The 23,440-nt window shown below is 49.7% G+C and overlaps 1 protein-coding gene across 3 annotated transcripts in view; it reads left to right on the plus strand.

Annotated features, from left to right (window-relative positions):
* Positions 1–23,440, plus strand: part of EMILIN1 (elastin microfibril interfacer 1) — a 66,246-nt gene that overhangs the window by 15,118 nt on the left and 27,688 nt on the right. For 2 of the 3 annotated variants that reach the window (XM_066594305.1, XM_066594306.1), the window contains 3 exons: positions 1,483–1,608; positions 4,734–4,948; positions 10,552–12,681. In XM_066594305.1, the coding sequence (XP_066450402.1) occupies positions 1,483–1,608; positions 4,734–4,948; positions 10,552–12,681 (2,471 nt within the window). The remainder of the gene's footprint in view (positions 1–1,482; positions 1,609–4,733; positions 4,949–10,551; positions 12,682–23,440) is intronic. The other variant, XM_066594307.1, reaches the window with a different exon arrangement.

The following is a 23,440-nucleotide window of genomic DNA, read 5'->3' on the forward strand; positions in this document are numbered from 1 at the left end:
GGATATGTTATCTCTATACTGGTCCCTTCTATACTCCCCCAGGGCATGTTACCTCTATACTGGTCCCTTCTATACTCCCCCAGGGCATGCTACCTCTATACTGGTCCCTCTATACTCCCCCAGGGCATGTTACGTCTATACTGGTCCCTTCTATACTCCCCAGGATATGTTATCTCTATACTGGTCCCTTCTATACTCCCCCAGGGCATGTTACCTCTATACTGGTCCCTTCTATACTCCCCCAGGGCATGCTACCTCTATACTGGTCCCTCTATACTCCCCCAGGGCATGTTATCTCTATACTGGCCTCTTCTATACTCCCCAGGATATGTTATCTCTATACTGGTCCCTTCTATACTCCCCCAGGGCATGTTATCTCTATACTGGCCCCTTCTATACTCCCCAGGACATGTTACCTCTATACTGGTCCCTTCTATACTCCCCCAGGGCATGTTATCTCTTTACTGGTCCCTCTATACTTCCCCAGGACATGTTATCTCTATACTGGTCCCTTCTATACTCCCCCAGGACATGTTATCTCTATACTGGTCCCTTCTATACTCCCCAGGACATGTTACCTCTATACTGGTCCCTTCTATACTCCCCCAGCGCATGTTACCTCTATACTGGTCCCTTCTATACTCCCCCAGGACATGTTACCTCTATACTGGTCCCTTCTATACTCCCCGAGGGCATGTTACCTATATACTGGTCCCTTCTATACTCCCCCAGGGCATGTAACCTCTATACTGATCTCTTCTATACTCCTCGAGGTCATGTTACCTCTATTCTGGTCCCTTTTATACTCCCCCAGGACCTGTTACCTCTATACTGGTCCCTTCTATACTCCCCCAGGGCATGTTACCTCTATACTGGTCCCTTCTATACTCCCCCAGGGCATGTTACCTCTATACTGGTCCCTTCTATACTCCCCCAGGGCATGTTACCTATATACTGGTCCCTTCTATACTCCCTCAAGACATGATATCTCTATGTGGGTCCCTTCTATACTCCACCAAGACATCTTATCTTTATAGCTGTTCCTTCTATATGCCCTTCCTATATTCTGGTAGGGTGTTTGTAGTATGCAGACGACATAGTAGTATTCTGTGTGTAGCCTTAACCGTCTTCTTGTACACTTACCTTTCAGCCTTTGGGCTATAGTCACGTCCGCTGTGTGCGCAGCTCCATCTGCTGGCGGGATAGTATACTGCATGCTTATCTCTGAAGATGATGACATAGAGATTATCATCCAGTACCTAAAGGGTTACAATGTGTGTAAAGTATCACTGTGCTTACCACCATGGACCCCCTGTGTCAGTCACTTGTGCCTCTTGCTCTCCCCGTGTGTCACAGTTATTACTGTCTCCTTCTCCCTGTGTCACATGTATTAGTGTCCCCCCAGCCTCAGGACACGCAGTACTATTATATGGGCTCTGCTACATTTCATGGCGTGATCTGATCCTTGTGTTTCTTTCCCAGGAATTGGTGCGCCTATGTCGTGACGCGGACGGTCACCTGTATGGTGGAAGACGGGGTGGAGGCCTATGTGAAGCCAGAGTATCAGCCATGTGTGTGGGGTCAGATCCAGTGTCCCCGCACCGTCCTGTAAGTGCCGGGGACACGTCTCAAGACTATGTTTGCAGCATACAATGTAGATTTCTTCTTCACTTCTCCTCCAGGCTCATCTGTCACTGTAAGGGTCTCAGCTGTAGACCGGACCCTCCTTCTGGTCCAGACACTGTCATCCTCCACCTACTCCTCTTCCTCCAGTCCCTCTTCTTGCCTCTTCCTCCTTCTCCGTCTCCTGATCACTGTTCTCCTCCTCCTTCGTCTGATCACTGTTCTCTTCACCCTCCTCCTCTAGTCTTGTTCTTGCCTTTTCCTCCCTCTCCTGATTTTTTAACTGTTCCCCTCCTAGTTCAGTCGATGTTCTCCCCCTGCTCCTTCTCCTGATCACCATTCTTGCCTCTTCCTCCTCATCCTTCTGATTTGGTCACTGTTCTCCTTCTCTTCCTCCTGGTCTGGACAATCCTTTCCTGATCCTCCTGGTCCAGTAACTATTGTTCTTCTCCTTCTTCTCCTGATCCACTGTTTTCACCTCTTCCTCCAGTCTCTCTTCTTGCCTTTTCCTGCTTATGATTGGTCCAGTCATTGTTCTTCTCTTCCTCCTAATTTGGACACTGTTCTCCTCCTCTTGGTCCAGTTACTGTTTTCACCTCCTCCTCCTCCTCCTCCTCCTCCTCTAGTCATTGTTCCTACCTCTTCCTACTTCTGATTTGGTCACTGATTTGGTCTTTCTCCTGCTCCAGTCACGGTTCTCTCCCCTCTCCCCTTGGTCCGGTTATTGTTCTCCTCCTCTTCCTAGTCCCGTTAAGATTGTTCTCCTTTTTCTTTGCCACCTGATCACTGTTCTTCTCCTCCTTCTCCGGACACTGTTCTCCTGATCACTGTTCTCTTCCCCCTCCTCCTCTTGGTCCGGTCATTGTTTTCCTACTCTTCCTCCTGGTCCAGTCACTGTTCTCACCTCCTCCTCTTCCTCTAGTCACTGTTCTTATCTCTTCCTTCTTCTGGTTTTGTCACTGTTCTCCTTCTCCTGCTCTGGACACTGTTCTCCTCCTCCTTTTCCTGATCACTGTACTCTTTCCTTGGTCTAGTCATTGATCTCTTCCTCCTGGTCCAGTCACTATAGTTCTACACCTCCTTCTCCTGATTCAGTCACTGTTCTTGCCTCTTCCTCCTTCTCTTTCTGATTTAGTAACTGTTCTCCTCTTTGTCCGGTCACTATTCTTCTTCTTTTCACTGTTCTCTTCCCCTCGTCCTCCTCGTCCAATCACTGTTCTCCCCTCCTCCTCCAGTTACTGTTCTTACCTGTTCCTCCTTCTCTTTCTGGTTTGGTCACTGTTCTCGTTCTCCTGGTCCTGACAATGTTCTCCTTGCCTTGATCCCTGTTCTATTTCTCCTCCTCCTCTTGGTCTGGCCATTGCTCTCCTCCTCCTGGTCCAGTCACTATTCTTCTCTACCTCCTTCTCCTGATCCAGTCACTGTTCTCACCTGCTCCTCTTCCTCCAGTCACTGTTCTTGTGCTTCCTCCTCTCCTTTTGATTTGTAGACTGTTCTCCTCTTTCTGATCACTGTTCTCTTTCCCCTCCTCCTCTTGGTCCAGTCATTGTTCTGCTTCTCTTCCTAATGGGTTGGTCACTGTACTCCTCTGCCTCCTTCTCATCACTGTTCTTTTCCCCCTCCTCCTCTTGGTCCAGTCATTGTTCTTCTTCTCTTCCTTCGGGGCTGGTCACTGTTCTCCTCTTGTTCTCCTTCTCTTCCTCCTGGATCGGTCATTGTTCTTCCTGTCTTCCTCCTGGGCCAGTAATTGTTCTCCTTCTCTTCCTTTGAGGCTGGTCACTGTTCTCCTTCTGATCACTGTTCTCTTCCTTCTCTTCCTCCTGGGCCGGTCACAGTTCTCCTCTGCCTCCTTCTCATCACTGTTCTTTTCCCCCTCTTCCTCTTGGTCCAGTCATTGTTCTCCTTCTCTTCCTTCGGGGCTGGTCACTGTTCTCCTCTTGTTCTCCTTCTCTTCCTCCTGGATCGGTCATTGTTCTTTCTGTCTTCCTCCTGGGCCAGTAATTGTTCTCCTTCTCTTCCTTTGAGGCTGGTCACTGTTCTCCTTCTGATCACTGTTCTCTTCCTTCTCTTCCTAATGGGTCGGTCACTGTACTCCTCTGCCTCCTTCTCATCACTGTTCTTTTCTCCCTCCTCCTCTTGGTCCAGTCATTGTTCTCCTTCTCTTCCTTCGGGGCTGGTCACTGTTCTCCTCTTGTTCTCCTTCTCTTCCTCCTGGATCGGTCATTGTTCTTCCTGTCTTCCTCCTGGGCCAGTAATTGTTCTCCTTCTCTTCCTTTGAGGCTAGTCACTGTTCTCCTTCTGATCACTGTTCTATTCCTTCTCTTCCTCCTGGGCCGGTCACAGTTCTCCTCTGTCTCCTTCTCATCACTGTTCTTTTCTCCCTCTTCCTCTTGGTCCAGTCATTGTTCTCCTTCTCTTCCTTCGGGGCTGGTCACTGTTCTCCTCTTGTTCTCCTTCTCTTCCTCCTGGATCGGTCATTGTTCTTCCTGTCTTCCTCCAGGGCCAGTAATTGTTCTCCTTCTCTTCCTTTGAGGCCGGTCACTGTTCTCCTTCTGATCACTCTTCTCTTCCTTCTCTTACTCCTGGGCCGGTCACAGTTCTCCTCTGCCTCCTTCTCATCACTGTTCTTTTCTCCCTCTTCCTCCTGGGCCAGTAATTGTTCTCCTTCTCTTCCTTTGAGGCTGGTCACTGTTCTCCTTCTGATCACTGTTCTCTTCCTCCTGGGCCGGTCACGGTTCTCCTCTGCCTCCTTTTCCTCTGTAATGCTACTTGAGACAAGCCTACTCTTCTTGGAGTTGCAGGCCTCCTCTTTTTCTGGAAGTCTTCTGGACATGGTGAGTTGCCTTCTGTCAGATACAATGTGAGCTCACATAATGTCCTGCTGGTTCTGAGCTTCTATAGTAACTTCCATATGACCAGTATATAAGAAACCTCACCGGTGTCCCTGCATGTCTCCTGTATCTGCTCCCACTGGGTGATGCCGTCTCAGCACCCACTGCTGTCTTATCTGTACTACTCCTTAGGAGGACTCGCCGCTCCTCACAATCATGCAGCAATAGGTGATTTTCAGGGTAGAATCATCATTCATCCTTTCTCCCATCCCACTGCAGGTATCGCAGCTACATGAGACCCCGATACAAAATAGCATACAAGATAGTGACAGACATGGAATGGAAATGTTGTCATGGATATTCAGGAGATGATTGCACGGAGGGACCAGTAAATGGAGCTCAGGTCACAACCACTCGACCCAGGCCAAGGCCTGTAAGACCCAACTTTTCTGGATCCAATGGAGGAGGCCATCTCAGTGGATCTGGAGGTGAGGGTAAGTCTATTGTGCCATCCTTGTATGTGGCTGTACTATGCACCCCTGACTTCCCCTTCTGTCCTCCCCTGTTTTCTCTTCTGTGCACAAACTCCACCTTCTATGCTCCCCCAACTCCCCCTGCTGGGCCCCCATGATTTTGTATTCTGTGTACCCCCCAACCTCCCTTGCTGCTGCACTCCACTGATGCCCCCTGCTACATTCCGCTGATTCACCCTGCAGCGCTCCGCTGCCCCCCCATCCCTGCTGTGCTCTGCTGATTCACCCTGCTGCACTCTACTGACTTCCTCTACTGTGCTCCGCTGATTCTACCTTCTGTGCTCTGCTAACTACCCCTACTGGGCTTCGCTGATTCCACCTGCTGCGTTCCGCTGACCCCCCTTCTGTGCTCTGCTGATGGCCCCTGCTGTGCTCCCCAGACTCCCCTTGTTGTGCTCCGCTGACTCCCCTACTGTGCTCTGCTGATACCCCCTGCTTTGCTCCACTGACTCCCCCTACTGTACTCCGCGGATTCCACCTGCTGTGCTCCACTGACGCCCCCTGCTACATTCAGCTGATTCCCCCTGCTGTGCTTCACTGACCGCCCCCTGCTGCGCTACACTGACCACCCCCTGCTGCGCTACACTGACTCCCTCTAGTGTGCTTCACTGACTCCCCCACTGTGCTCTGCTGATGGCCCCTGCTGTGCTCCCCAGACCCCCCTGTTGTGTTCTACTGACTCCCTCTGCTTTGCTTCCTTGATTCCCTCTGCTGCGCTCCACTGACTCCCCCTACTTTCATCTACTGTGCTCCACTGATGCCCCCTGCTACACTCTGCTGATTCTCCCTGCTGCGCTCTGCTGCCCCACCCCTTGCTATGCTCCACTGACTCCCCATGTTGTGCTCCGTTGACTTCCCCTGTTGTGCTCCACTGATTCCCCATGTTGTGCTCAGCTGACTTCCCCTGCTGTGCTCCACTGACTCCCCATGTTGTGCTCAGCTGACTTCCCCTGCTGTGCTCCGCTGACTTCCCCTACTTTCCTCCACTGACTCCCCCTGCTGCGCTCCACTGACTTTCCTTACTGTGCTCCACGGATTCCACCTACGGTGCTCCACTGATGCCCTCTGTACACTATGCTGATTCTCCCTGCTGCGCTCCGCTGACTTCCCCTGTTGTGCTCCGCTGACTCCCCCTGTTGTGCTCCGCTGACTTCCCCTGCTGTGCTCCACTGACTCCCCATGTTGTGCTCCGCTGACTCCCCTGTTGTGCTCCGCTGACTTCCCCTGTTGTGCTCCACTGACTTCCCTTACTGTGCTCTGCGGATTCCACCTACGGTGCTCCACTGATGCCCTCTGTACACTATGCTGATTCTCCCTGCTGCGCTCCACTGACTCCCCCTGTTGTGCTTCGCTGACTCCCCCTGTTGTGCTCCGCTGACTTCTCCTGCTGTGCTCCGCTGACTCCCCCTGTTGTGCTCCGCTGACTTCCCCTGCTGTGCTCCACTGATTCCCCATGTTGTGCTCCGCTGACTCCCCCTGTTGTGCTCCGCTGACTCCCCCTGCTGCGCTCCACTGACTTCCCTTACTGTGCTCTGCGGATTCCACCTACGGTGCTCCACTGATGCCCTCTGTACACTATGCTAATTCTCCCTGCTGCGCTCCACTGACTCCCCCTGTTGTGCTCCGCTGACTCCCCCTGTTGTGCTCCGCTGACTTCCCCTGTTGTGCTCCGCTGACTTCCCCTGCTGTGCTCCACTGACTCCCCATGTTGTGCTCTGCTGACTCCCCCTGTTGTGCTCCGCTGACTCCCCCTGTTGTGCTCCGCTGACTCCCCCTGTTGTGCTCCGCTGACTTCCCCTGCTGTGCTCCGCTGACTCCCCCTGTTGTGCTCCGCTGACTTCCCCTGCTGTGCTCCACTGACTCCCCATGTTGTGCTCCGCTGACTCCCCCTGTTGTGCTCCGCTGACTTCCCCTGCTGTGCTCTGCTGACTCCCCCTGTTGTGCTCCGCTGACTCCCCCTGTTGTGCTCCGCTGACTTCCCCTGCTGTGCTCTGCTGACTCCCCCTGTTGTGCTCTGCTGACTCCCCCTGTTGTGCTCCGCTGACTCCCCCTGTTGTGCTCCGCTGACTCCCCCTGTTGTGCTCCGCTGACTTCTCCTGCTGTGCTCTGCTGACTCCCCCTGTTGTGCTCCGCTGACTTCCCCTGCTGTGCTCCACTGACTCCCCATGTTGTGCTCCGCTGACTCCCCCTGTTGTGCTCCGCTGGCTTCCCCTGCTGTGCTCCACTGACGCTCCTTACTTGCTGTGCTGCTTTGCATTGGTGCCCCCTGTGTAGGCTTTCACATTCTGAGGTTGCAGACTGTCACACAGCAGCAGGAGTCATGTAATGGGGTCTCCATGTCTCTTGGGTCTTCCTTCTCTCCATGTTAGCACAACTCTGGGTTCACGTCTATATGAGGGATTGGAGGCAGGATTTTCCCAGTGCCCATAATGTGTATGGAGGTATCCCAACTCTTCCCTGATGGCAAATATCGGAGGAAAGAGGGATCGATATGCTGAATGTCAACATGTTAACCCTTCAGTCTGTAAGGGCCACAGAGCAGTCTGGAAGTAAGGGTCTGGCAGTACCTTACTCCCCTCTCTCTATTGAGCAAGTGTAATGTCCCACAGCCACCAAGCCACGACACTGTGAGATGACAGGGTAGACATGGCGCTTGTCACAGTGGCTCCACCAAACTCCTCCCCAGAGGGACGCGTACGGCCTAAGCCAAGGCACCGGTAGGCCTCTTCCAGGCAACGCTGGGAGAACGGTTACCTGTATAGCTGTGTAGTGGACTTCAGAAGTTGTCACTCGTGATGCCACCGTTCCTTCACATCATTGGTTGTCCGGGGGAGAATAACAGGGTCCACACACGGTTATAATGAATACCTCAATCACTGGGAACGGGCCGTGACTGGAACTTTACTTCTTTAAGGTAACTTTCACACACCAGTGCAGGAAGGACAATTTTAGCAAGGTCAGGGAGGAGAACACAGGATGACACCGGGCCTACAGGCTGAGTTATCTGTAAGGCTCCACTCCTGGAGAGACACACCGGAGGTGGAAAGAACACTCCGCTGACACTCACTTGTAGATGGAACACTACACGGCAGGCTTCTTACTTCCACTCACTCAAGGTAGGGGTCCTGGGATGGGGGCATCACAATACCTCTCCTCTGCCTCCATTCTTCACCACATGAGGGTTGAAGGTACCCCAATGTGGCCGGAACTCTCCCTCCACACTCTACCGTTGAAGCAATGGAACTCCCTCCTGACTTCTTGCGGACACATATATATCATACACCATCACATGATAAGACAGTTTGTTACATTTTCTAGACATATCCCAGACATTCACAGACATTAACCTCTTACATGCTGCAGCTGTGCCATACACATAACTAAAGACAAGACACTTTGCACAGAGCATCCACACTGAAGACATGACATGTATGACAGTTATGGAGGGGCCAGATATATAGACTTCGGGCCACTACACAAGCGTACGTTCTGCCAATCATTATGGAGCATTTATGCCCACCTTGTGTCTGTAATTGGTCCCTGAGGACCACGGTTGTTCTTCTGATTTCAGTCTCTGCATAACATTGGACTATCTGGTCACCTCGCTCCATGACTCCTGTGACCTCCTCCTCGCGGCCTCCTCCTGTGGCCTGGACTCTATCCTCCTTGGCAATATCCCGCTGTGTCCTGCACTCTCTCCGCCTCAGAGTCTTGCCTACATGTTCCCATCTTTGTTTTGCTTCTGGATCTGCTATTTCTTACCATTTACTTTCTCTCTGGCTCTTTGCAGTTTCTCTCTGGGTTCTGTCTTCTCCTCAAGCTTCCACTCCTCCTAGTATGTGGTCATCAGAAAGCTCCCCACTATGAGGTATTACCAGGCATCAGTCTGTTCATGTAAAGGGGCCTGAGATGCAGACAGTAGTTCACATAGTCAGGGGCGTCCCTACCATAAGGCTGCCTGTGGCTGCTGCCTCAGACAACAGTCTACAGGACCTTAGAGGGGCGCCCCCACCATAAGGCTACCTGTGGCTGCTACCTTAGCTGGCAGTCTACAGGACCTTGGAGATGCTCCCCTACCATAAGACCACCTGAGGCTGCTGCCTTAGCTGGCAATCTACAGAGGCTTAAAGGGGCGTCCCTACCATAAGGTTACCTGTGGCTGCTGCCTTAGCAGGCAATCTACAGGACCTTAGAGGGGCGCTTCTACCATAAGGTTACCTGAGGCTGCTGCCTTAGCTGGCAATCTACAGAGCCTTAGAGGGGCACCCCTACCATAAGGTTACCTGAGGCTGCTGCCTTAGCTGGCAATCTACAGAGCCTTAGAGGGGCACCCCTACCATAAGGTTACCTGTGGCTGCTGCCTCAGTCGGCAGTCTACAGGACCTTGGAGGTGTGCTCCTACCATAAGACTACCTGAGGCTGCTGCCTTAGCCGGCAATCTACAGGACCTTAGAGGGGCACCCCTACCATAAGGTTACCTGTGGCTGCTGCCTTAGCTGGCAATCTACAGAGCCTTAGAGGGGCACCCCTACCATAAGGGTACCTGTGGCTGCTGCCTTAGCTGGCAATCTACAGGACCTTAGAGGGGCACTCCTACCATAAGGCTACCTGAGGCTGCTGCTTCGGCCGGCAGTCTACAGGACCATAGAGAGGCGCTCCTACCATAAGACTACCTGAGGCTGCTGCTTCGGCCGGCAGTCTACAGGACCTTGGAGGTGTGCTCCTACCATAAGACTACCTGAGGCTTCTACCCCCCGGGCTGGTAATTATTTTTATCAGACATTAATGGCCAGTAACAAACATTTGTGTGCTACAAGTCGGCCGGGCAACCGCTACTGAGTGTGTGACCTCTCCCCCCGGCATCCACAAGCGCCATCCTGTATGCAGCACAGACCCCGGGGCGTAGAGATCAGAGTTCGCAGACTCCGTAGCGGCTGGGGGAGTAAAATGCCTGTTGGGTTGCTGCCGGGGCTCAAGCCAATAGGGGGGGGGGCACTATTAGTATTGGGACTGCTATGGGGGACACAAAGGAGACACTATTACTACTGGGACCACTAAGGGAACACAATTACTACTGGGACCCCTAAGGGGACACTATTACTACTGGGACTATTAGGGTGTCACTATTACTACTGGGACTATTAGGGGCGTCACTATTACTACTGGGGCAACTAAGAGGACACTATTACTATTGAGGCCACTATGAGGGACACCATTACTACTGGGACTACTAGGGGGGGTTCTCTAGTACTACTGTGGCTGCTAACAGAGTCACTATTACCATTTGACCATTAAGGGGGTTACTACCGGTATTACCACTGGAGCTTCCATTGAGGCTACCACTGGGGTCACTGTTACACTGTCACTTCAGGCGAATCTCAATGGTTGAAATATGTGTTGGGCATCTTGTGTATTGATGCTTTCAATGCCTGTAAAATAGGTGTTTGGGGTGTTTTTGTGGGGGTTGGGGTGCCATTGCACACTTTGCCTCCGGTATTAAAAAGGCATGGGTACCCCTGCACATAGTAATACTCTCCGATTAACTCGTCTGTGGTTTCCATCAGGTCAAGGAGACTCCGAGAAAGTGAAGCAGCTGGAGGACAAAGTGCAACGTCTGACCAAGGAGCTGCAGAACTTACAGTCTACTTTTCAAGGGATGAATGAGAAATTCCAGTCTGAGGTTCGTCTGACTGTGGAAAATATGTTAAACGGGAAGCAGCTTGCAGATTCTTCCAACAGCCAGTCCGACATGTCTGAAAAACTCAATGATATTCAGACCCTCCTGACAAACCTGGACAGGAAGGTGAAGAACCACGATGAAGAGCTTGGAAATCGGAACCACGACAAGCCAACCGGTGGCCCCGATATTACAGGCCTGAGAAGAGACATCTTACAAGAGGTGGAAAGAAGGATGCAGCAGTCATGTTCTGCGTGCCTTTCGGGAGTGGAGGGCTTCCGTACTCAGAACAACGAGGACAGAGACCGTGTACGAGGACTGGAGAAACTCATCAACTCTGTGGACCAGAGGAACAGAGAAGCCGTGCAGAACATCCAGTCACGTGTGGTGGAGCTGACGGCACGGCTGCCGAAGGATTGCTGCATGGAAGTCACCGACCTGCGCAGAAGAGTAGGCGAGGCGGAAAGGAGAGCGGACACCTTGTCTGGATCTGTGGTGGCCCTGACCGTCCGTCTAGACAAGGAACTAGGGGAAGGGGACAATGACATCAGCCATGGGGGCACGAACCTGAACACCCGCCTGTCAGACATCGAAGGGCGAATGAACACCACCAGAAGGACCTTGGAGGAACATTATTACCACTATAGGGACGAGATGAAAAATTACTTCCAGGATGAGATTGATAAATTGAAAGATGATTTGCAGAATCGCATTCGAGACAATGACTACAAAATCAACATTCTGTTGACAGAGCTGGGCAACAGTTCCGACTTCCGGGACCTGATGGAGCAGAAGATGCTGATTTTCTCTCATGATATAAATTCCCTGAAAGATCGGGTAGGAAAGAATGAAGATCACATCAGAAAGGTTGGTCAAGATGTGCAGATCCTGACCAAGCAGCTGACCAGCTCCGTCCACCACTGCGAGGACCAATGCAGCAAGCAGAGTTCAGATGTCGTCTCTGACTTAGAGGACAGGGTGAAGCAAAACGCAGACCAGATCCAGATCATCCACTCTGATCTCACGGATCTACGAGAGTCAGGCAGCAAGATGCAAGGGACACTCAACCAGCTGGAAGATGAGCTCAGCAATGTCAAGACCTTCACAAAGTCATTCAATGACCTAAAGGATGGCCAGGACCGGTTCACCAGCACCATCCTGGATGATCTGGACAGGTTTGATCTGAACATTGCTCAGTATCAGAATGACACCAACGGGAAGCTGTTGGACATGGAGAACGACATCTCCTCCCTTAAGAAGATGATAGAGTTTGACTACAGGAGCTGCGGGCAGGTTTGCTCCAACCTGCAGGAGGAGGTGGGCAAGTTAAGGGAGCGGGTGGAGGAGTGCACTGCCACCTGCCACATCATCCAGAAGAAGGAGGAGGAGAGCCTCAGCGGCTCCAACAAACCTCTCGATGGCTTCACCGTCTTCGGAGGAAGCTCTGGCGGAGAACTCAAGCATCTGCAGGGAGAACTCTCCAACATCATTGTGACCTTCACGTCCCTCAATGACAGCGTTAAGGACCTACAAGAAAGTGTGGAGAAACACGAGACGGACATCCATGACCTTGGGACCACCAAGCACAAACTCATCTCCGAGATTAATAAGCTGCAAGAAGAGGTGACCGAACACATCAAGGACAACGCCGAGAAGTTCCTCCTCTTCCAGAAGGAAATCAACAGTTTTGGCAACATGGTGATCGAGGAGAGCCAGGAGTGCCGGCGGTCCTCAGGAGGACTGGAGGACCGAGTCTCTAAGCTGGAGGACGTCTGCCTTAAGCTGGATACAGTCTCAGGCAGCTTGCAGAAAATAAAGGAAACCCTCAACAAGCATGTGTCCGGCCTGTGGAGCTGCGTGCAGGAGGTAAACAGTACCCTCAGGACGCACTCCGCCTGGTTCGATAGACTTCACAATAAGCAGCTCAACGGCATCAACGGCAGATTAAACACCCTGAACAACTCCATGATCATCCTGTCCTCCGAGTTCCAGAACTTCACACTGCAGGACTTTATGGGTAAGATGCAAGGGTTAATTATAACACCGACCTGTGCTGGACGGGCAGCGTATATGTATACACTGAATAACCGTACTACATCATACTGCCATACACGCACCTCGGTACAACATTATACTTCCATATACCCACCCCAGTACTAATTATACTGCCATACACTCAACCAAATACTACATAGTACAGCCATACACTCAACAAGATACTACATAATACAGTCATACCCTCAATCAGATACTACATAGTACACCCATACACTCAACAAGATACTACATAATACACCCATACACTCAACCAAATACTACATAGTACAGCCATACACTCAACAAGATACTACATAATACAGTCATACACTCAACCAGATACCACATAGTACAGCCATACACTCAACAAGATACTACATAATACAGCCATACACTCAACCAGATACTACATAGTACAGCCATACACTCAACAAGATACTACATAGTACAGCCAGACACTCAACCAAATACTACATAGTACAGCCATACACTTAACCAGATACTACATAGTACAGCCATACACTCAACAAGATACTACATAGTACAGCCAGACACTCAACCAAATACTACATAATACTACTATGCACTCACCTTGGCGCTATATTATACTGCCATACACTCACCTTGGCGCTATATTATACTGCCATACACCCACCCCAGTACTAATTATACTGCCATACACTCAACCAGATACTACATAGTACAGCCATACACGCACCTCGGTACAACATTATACTGCCATATACCCACCCCAGTACTAATCATACTGCCATACACTCAACCAAATACTACATAGTACAGCCATACACTCAACAAGATACTACATAATACAGCCATACACTCAACCAGATACTACATAGTACAGCCATACACTCAACAAGATACTACATAATACAGCCATACACTCAACCAGATACTACATAGTACAGCCATACACTCAACAAGATACTACATAGTACAGCCAGACACTCAACCAGATACTACATAGTACAGCCATACACTCAACAAGATACTACATAGTACAGCCAGACACTCAACCAGATACTACATAATACTACTATGCACTCACCTTGGCGCTATATTATACTGCCATACACTCACCTTGGCGCTATATTATACTGCCATACACCCACCCCAGTACTAATTATACTGCCATACACTCAACCAGATACTACATAGTACAGCCATACACGCACCTCGGTACAACATTATACTGCCATATACCCACCCCAGTACTAATCATACTGCCATACACTCAACCAAATACTACATAGTACAGCCATACACTCAACAAGATACTACATAATACAGCCATACACTCAACCAGATACTACATAGTACAGCCATACACTCAACAAGATACTACATAATACAGCCATACACTCAACCAGATACTACATAGTACAGCCATACACTCAACAAGATACTACATAGTACAGCCAGACACTCAACCAAATACTACATAGTACAGCCATACACTCAACCAGATACTACATAGTACAGCCATACACTCAACAAGATACTACATAATACAGCCATACACTCAACCAGATACTACATAATACTACTATGCACTCACCTTGGCGCTATATTATACAGCCATACACTCACCTTGGCGCTATATTATACTGCCATATACCCACCCCAGTACTAATTATACTGCCATACACTGAACCAAATACTACATAGTACAGCCATACACTCAACAAGATACTACATAATACAGCCATACACTCAACCAGATACTACATAGTACAGCCATACACTCAACAAGATACTACATAATACAGCCATACACTCAACCAGATACTACATAGTACAGCCATACAGTCAACAAGATACTACATAGTACAGCCAGACACTCAACCAAATACTACATAGTACAGCCATACACTCAACCAGATACTACATAGTACAGCCATACACTCAACAAGATACTACATAATACTGCCATACACTCAACCAGATACTACATAATACTACTATGCACTCACCTTGGCGCTATATTATACTGCCATACACCCACCCCAGTACTAATTATACTGCCATACACTCAACTAGATACTACATGGTACAGCCATACACTCACCTCGGTGCTCTATTATACTGCCATACACTCAACCAGATACTACATAATACCACTATACACTTACCTTGGTGCTATATTATACAAACATACACTCACCCCAGTACTACATTATACTGCCACACTCACCTCAGTACTACATCATACTGCCATACACCCACCGCAGTACTAGATTATACAGCCATACTCACCTCAGTACTACATCATACAGCCATACACCCACCGCAGTACTACATTATACTGCCATACTCACCTCAGTACTACATCATACAGCCATACACCCACCCTGGGTACTACATCATGCAGCCATACACCCACCCCAGTGCTGCATTATGCAACCATACACTCAACCAGATACTACATAATACCACCATACACTCACCTTGGTACTTTATTTTACAGCCATACACTCACCCCCATACTACATCATATTACCATACACCCACCGCGGTACTACATCATACTGCCATACACCCACCCTGGTACTAAATCATACTGCCATACACCCACCTAGGTATTACATCATACTGCCATACACCCACCCCGGGTACTACATCATACTGCCATACATTCACCCCAGTATATTATACAGCCACACACCCACCCCGGTACTACATCATACTGCCATACACCCACCCCGGGTACTACATCATACAGCCATACACCCACCCCGGGTACTACATCATACTGACAAACACCGACCCCCGTTATTATATCATACTGCCATACATTCACCCCAGTATATTATACAGCTATACACACACCCCGATACTACATCATACAGCCATACACCCACCCCGGTACTACATCAAACTGCCATACACCCACCCCGGATAGTACATCATACAGCCATACACCCACCCCAGTACAACATCATACTGCCATACACCCACCCCGGTACTACATCATACTGCCATACACCCAACCTGGTACTAAATCATACTGCCATACACCCACCCCGGTATTACATCATACTGCCATACATTCACCCAAGTATATTATACAGCCATACACCCACCCCGGTACTACATCATACTGCCATACACCCACCCCGGGTACTACATCATACAGCCATACACCCACCCCGGGTACTACATCATACTGACACACCGACCACGGTATTACATCATACTGCCATACATTCACCCCAGTATATTATACAGCTATACACACACCCCGATACTACATCATACAGCCATACACCCACCCCGGTACTACATGATACTGCCATACACCCACCCCGGGTACTACATCATACAGCCATACACCCACCCCAGTATTACATCATACTGCCATACAATCACCCCAGTATATTATACAGCCATACACCCACCCCGGTACTACATCATACTGCCATACACCCACCCCGGGTACTACATCATACAGCCATACACCCAGCCCGGGTACTACATCATACTGCCATACACCGACCACGGTATTACGTCATACTGCCATACACCTACCCCGGTATTACATCATACTGCCATACAATCATCCCAGTATATTATGCAGCCATACACCCACCTTGGTATTACATCATACTGCCATACACCCACCCCGGGTACTACATCATACAGCCATACACCCACCCCAGTACTACATCATACTGCCATACACCGACCCCGGTACTACATCATACTGCCATACACCCAACCTGGTACTAAATCATACTGCCATACACCCACCCTGGTATTACATCATACTGCCATACATTCACCCCGGTGTATTACACAGCCATACACCCACCCCGGTACTACATCATACTGCCATACACTCACCCCAGGTACTACATCATACAGCCATACACCCACCCCGGGTACTACATCATACTGACAAACACCGACCCCGGTATTACATCATACTGCCATACATTCACCCCAGTATATTATACAGCTATACACCCACCCCGATACTACATCATACAGCCATACACCCACCCCAGTACTACATCATACTGCCATACACCCATCCCCGGTACTACATCATACCGCCATACACCCACCCCGGTACTACATCATACTGCCATACACCCACCCCGGGTACTACATCATACAGCCATACACCCAGCCCGGGTATTACATCATACTGCCATACACCGACCCCGGTATTACGTCATACTGCCATACACCTACCCCGGTATTACATCATACTGCCATACAATCACCCCAGTATATTATGCAGCCATACACCCACCCCGGTACTACATCATACTGCCATACACCCACCCCGGGTACTACATCATACTGCCATACACCCACCCTGGGTACTACATCATAATGCCATACACCCACCCCAGTGCTGCATTATGCAGACATACACTCAACCAGATACTACATAATACCACCATACACTCACCTTGGCTCTATATTATACAGCCATACACTCACCCCCATACTACATCATATTACCATACACCCACCCCGGTACTACATCATAATGCCATGCACCCACCCCGGTACTCCATCATACTGCCATGCACCCACCCCGGTACTACATCATACTGCCATACACCCACCCCTGTACTACATCATACTGCCATACACCCACCCCGGTATTACATCATACTGCCATACACCCAACCCGGTATTACATCATACTGCCATACACCCACCCCGGTACTGCATTATACTGCCATACACCCACCCCGGTACTGCATTATACAGCCATACACCGACCCCAGTACTACATCGTACTGCCATACACCCACCTCAGTACTACACCATACTGCCATACACCCACCCCGGTACTACATCATATTGCCATACACCCACCCCGGGTACTACATCATACTGCCATACACCCACCCTAGGTACTACATCGTACAGCCATACACCCACCCCAGTACTACATCATACTGCCATACATTCACCCCAGTATATTATACAGCCATACACCCACCCGGTACTACATCATACAGCCAAACACCCACCCCGGATACTACATCATACAGTTATACACGCACCCCGGTACTACATCATACTGCCATACACCCACCCCAGGTACAACATCATACAGCCATACACCAACCCCAGTACTACATCATACTGCCATACACCCACCCCGGGTACTACATCATACAGCCATACACCCACCCCGGGTACTACATCATACTGCCATACACTGACCCCGGTATTACATCATACTGCCATACATTCACCCCAGTATATTATACAGCCAAACACCCACCCCGGTATTACATCATACTGCCATACACTCACCCCGGTATTATATCATACTGCCACACAATCACCCCAGTATATTATGCAGCCATACACCCACCCCGATACTACATCATACTGCCATACACCCACCCAGTGCTGCATTATGCAGCCATACACTCAAGCAGATACTACATAATACCACCATACACTCACCTTGGCTCTATATTATACAGCCATACACTCACCCCCATACTACATGATATTACCATACACCCACCCCGGTACTACATCATACTGCCATACACCCACCCTGGTACTAAATCATACTGCCATACTCCCACCCCGGTATTACATCATACTGCCATACACCCACCCCGGTACTACATCACAATGCCATACAGCCACCCCGGTACTAGATCATACTGCCATACACCCACCCCGGTACTACATCATACTGCCATACACCCACCCCGGTACTACATCATACTGCTATACACCCACCCCGGTATTACATCATACTGCCATACACACACCCCGGTATTACATCATACTGCCATACACCCACCCCGGTACTACATCACAATGCCATACAGCCACCCCGGTACTAGATCATACTGCCATACACCCACCCCGGTACTACATCATACTGCCATACACTCACCCCGGTACTACATCATACTGCCATACACCCACCCCAGTACTACATCATACAGCCATACACCCACCCCGGATACTACATCATACAGCCATACACCCACCCCGGTACTACATCATACTGCCATACACCCACCCCAGGTACTACATCATACAGCCATACACCCACCCCAGTAGTACATCATACTGCCATACACCCACCCCGTACACTACATCATACTGCCATACACTGTCCCCGGTACTGCATCATACTGCCATACATTCACCCCAGTATATTATACAGCCATACACCCACCACGGTGCAACATCATACTGCCATACACCCACCCCGGGTACTACATCATACTGCCATACACCCACCCCGGGTACTACATCATACAGCCATACACCCACCCCGGGTACTACATCATACTGCCATACACCCACCCCAGTGCTGCATTATGCAGCCATACACTCAACCAGATACTACATAATACCACCATACACTCACCTTGGCGCTATATTATACAGCCATACACTCACCCCCATACTACATCATATTGCATTACACCCAACCCGGTACTACATTATAATGCCATACACCCACCTAGGTACTACATCATACTGCCATACACCCACCCCAGTACTACATCATAATGTCATACACCCACCCCGGTATTACATCATACTGCCATACACTCATCCCCATACTACATCATATTGCCATACACTCAACCCGGTACTACATCATAAAGCCATACACCCACCCCGGTACTACATCATACTGCCATACACCCACCCCGGTACTACATCATACTGCCGTATACCAACCCGGTATTACATCATACTGCCATACACCCACCCCGGTACTGCATTATACTGCCATACACGCACCACGGTATTACATCATACTGCCATACACCCACCCCGGTATTACATCATACTGCCATACACCCACCCCGGTATTACATCATACTGTCATACACCCACCCCGGTATTACATCATACTGCCATGCACCCACCCCGGTGCTACATCATACTGCCATACACCCACTCCAGTACTACATCATACTGCTATACACCCACCCTGGGTACTACATTATACTGCCATACACCCAACCTGGTACTAAATCATACAGCCATACACCCACCCCAGTACTACATCATACTGCTATACACCTACCCCGGTACTACATCATACTGCCATACACCCACCCCGGTATTACATCATACTGCCATACATCCACCCCATATTACATCATACTGCCATACACCCACCCCGGTATTACATCATACTGCCATACACCCACCCCGGTACTACATTATACTGCCATACACCCACCCCGGGTACTACATCATACAGCCATACACCCACCCCGGTACTACATTATACTGCCATACACCCACCCCGGGTACTACATCATACAGCTATACACCCACCCCGGTACTACATTATACTGCCATACACCCACCCCGGGTACTACATCATACTGCCATACACCCACCCAGTGCTGCATTATGCAGCCATACACTCAACCAGATACTACATAATACCACCATACACTCACCTTGGCTCTATATTATACAGCCATACACTCACCCCAGTACTACACTATACTGCCATACACTCACCCCCATGCAACATCATATTGCCATACACCCACCCCAGTACTACATCATAATGCCATACACCAACCCCGGTACTACATCATAATGTCATACACCCACCCGGGTATTAAATCATACTGCCATACACACATACCCATACTACATCATATTGCCATACAGCCAACCCGGTATTACATCATACAGCCATACACCCACCCCGATACTGCATTATACTGCCATACACCCACCCCGGTACTACATCATACAGCCATACCCCCCCCCCCCCGGTATTACATCATACTGCCATACACTAACCCTGGGTACTACATCATACTGTCATACCCCACCCCGGTACTGCATTATACTGCCATAAACCCACCCCGGTACTGCATTATACTGCCATACACCCACCCCGGTACTACATCATACTGTCATACACCCCCCCCCCCCCGGGTACTACATCATACTGTCAGACACCCACCCCAGTAGTACATCATATTGCCATACACCCACCCCAATACTACATCATACTGTCATACACCCACCCCAGTAGTACATCATAGTGCCATACACCCACCCCGGGTACTACATCATACAGCCATACACCCACCCCGGGTACTACATCATACTGCCATACACTGACCCCGGTATTACATCATACTGCCATACATTCAACGCAGTATACTATACAGCCATACACCCACCCCGGTACTAATTATACTGCCATACACCCACCCCGGGTACTACATCATACTGCCATACACCCACCCCGGGTACTACATCATACAGCCATACACCCACCCCGGGTACTACATCATACAGCCATACACCCACCCTGGGTACTACATCATACTGCCATACACCCACTCCAGTGCTGCATTATGCAGCCATAGACTCAACCAGATACTACATAATACCACCATACACTCACCTTGGCGCTATATTATACAGCCATACACTCACCCCAGTACTACACTATACTGCCATACACTCACCCCCATACTACATCATATTGCCATGCACCCACCCCGGTACTACATCATAATGTCATACACCCACCCCGGTATTACATCATACTGCCATACACTCATCCCCATACTGCATCATATTGCCATACACTCAACCCGGTACTACATCATAATGCCATACACCCACCCCGGTACTACATCATACTGCCATACACCCACCCCAGTACTACATCATACTGCTATACACCCACCCTGGGTACTACATCATACTGCCATACACCCAACCTGGTACTAAATCATACACCATACACCCACCCCAGTACTACATCATACTGCTATACACCTACCCCGGTACTACATCATACTGCCGTATACCAACCCGGTATTACATCATACTGCCATACACCCACCCCGGTATTACATCATACTGCCATACACCCACCCCGGTACTACATCATACCGCCATACACCCACCCCGGTACTACATCATACTGCCATACACCCACCCCGGGTACTACATCATACAGCCATACACCCAGCCCGGGTATTACATCATACTGCCATACACCGACCCCGGTATTACGTCATACTGCCATACACCTACCCCGGTATTACATCATACTGCCATACAATCACCCCAGTATATTATGCAGCCATACACCCACCCCGGTACTACATCATACTGCCATACACCCACCCCGGGTACTACATCATACTGCCATACACCCACCCTGGGTACTACATCATAATGCCATACACCCACCCCAGTGCTGCATTATGCAGACATACACTCAACCAGATACTACATAATACCACCATACACTCACCTTGGCTCTATATTATACAGCCATACACTCACCCCCATACTACATCATATTACCATACACCCACCCCGGTACTACATCATAATGCCATGCACCCACCCCGGTACTCCATCATACTGCCATGCACCCACCCCGGTACTACATCATACTGCCATACACCCACCCCTGTACTACATCATACTGCCATACACCCACCCCGGTATTACATCATACTGCCATACACCCAACCCGGTATTACATCATACTGCCATACACCCACCCCGGTACTGCATTATACTGCCATACACCCACCCCGGTACTGCATTATACAGCCATACACCGACCCCAGTACTACATCGTACTGCCATACACCCACCCCAGTACTACACCATACTGCCATACACCCACCCCGGTACTACATCATATTGCCATACACCCACCCCGGGTACTACATCATACTGCCATACACCCACCCCAGGTACTACATCGTACAGCCATACACCCACCCCAGTACTACATCATACTGCCATACATTCACCCCAGTATATTATACAGCCATACACCCACCCGGTACTACATCATACAGCCAAACACCCACCCCGGATACTACATCATACAGTTATACACGCACCCCGGTACTACATCATACTGCCATACACCCACCCCAGGTACAACATCATACAGCCATACACCAACCCCAGTACTACATCATACTGCCATACACCCACCCCGGGTACTACATCATACAGCCAAACACCCACCCCGGGTACTACATCATACTGCCATACACTGACCCCGGTATTACATCATACTGCCATACATTCACCCCAGTATATTATACAGCCAAACACCCACCCCGGTATTACATCATACTGCCATACACTCACCCCGGTATTATATCATACTGCCATACAATCACCCCAGTATATTATGCAGCCATACACCCACCCCGATACTACATCATACTGCCATACACCCACCCAGTGCTGCATTATGCAGCCATACACTCAAGCAGATACTACATAATACCACCATACACTCACCTTGGCTCTATATTATACAGCCATACACTCACCCCCATACTACATGATATTACCATACACCCACCCCGGTACTACATCATACTGCCATACACCCACCCTGGTACTAAATCATACTGCCATACTCCCACCCCGGTATTACATCATACTGCCATACACCCACCCCGGTACTACATCACAATGCCATACAGCCACCCCGGTACTAGATCATACTGCCATACACCCACCCCGGTACTACATCATACTGCCATACACCCACCCCGGTACTACATCATACTGCTATACACCCACCCCGGTATTACATCATACTGCCATACACACCCCCCGGTATTACATCATACTGCCATACACCCACCCCGGTACTACATCACAATGCCATACAGCCACCCCGGTACTAGATCATACTGCCATACACCCACCCCGGTACTACATCATACTGC

Source organism: Eleutherodactylus coqui, chromosome 1 (assembly GCF_035609145.1).
Source record: "Eleutherodactylus coqui strain aEleCoq1 chromosome 1, aEleCoq1.hap1, whole genome shotgun sequence".
NCBI lineage: Eukaryota > Metazoa > Chordata > Amphibia > Anura > Eleutherodactylidae > Eleutherodactylus > Eleutherodactylus coqui.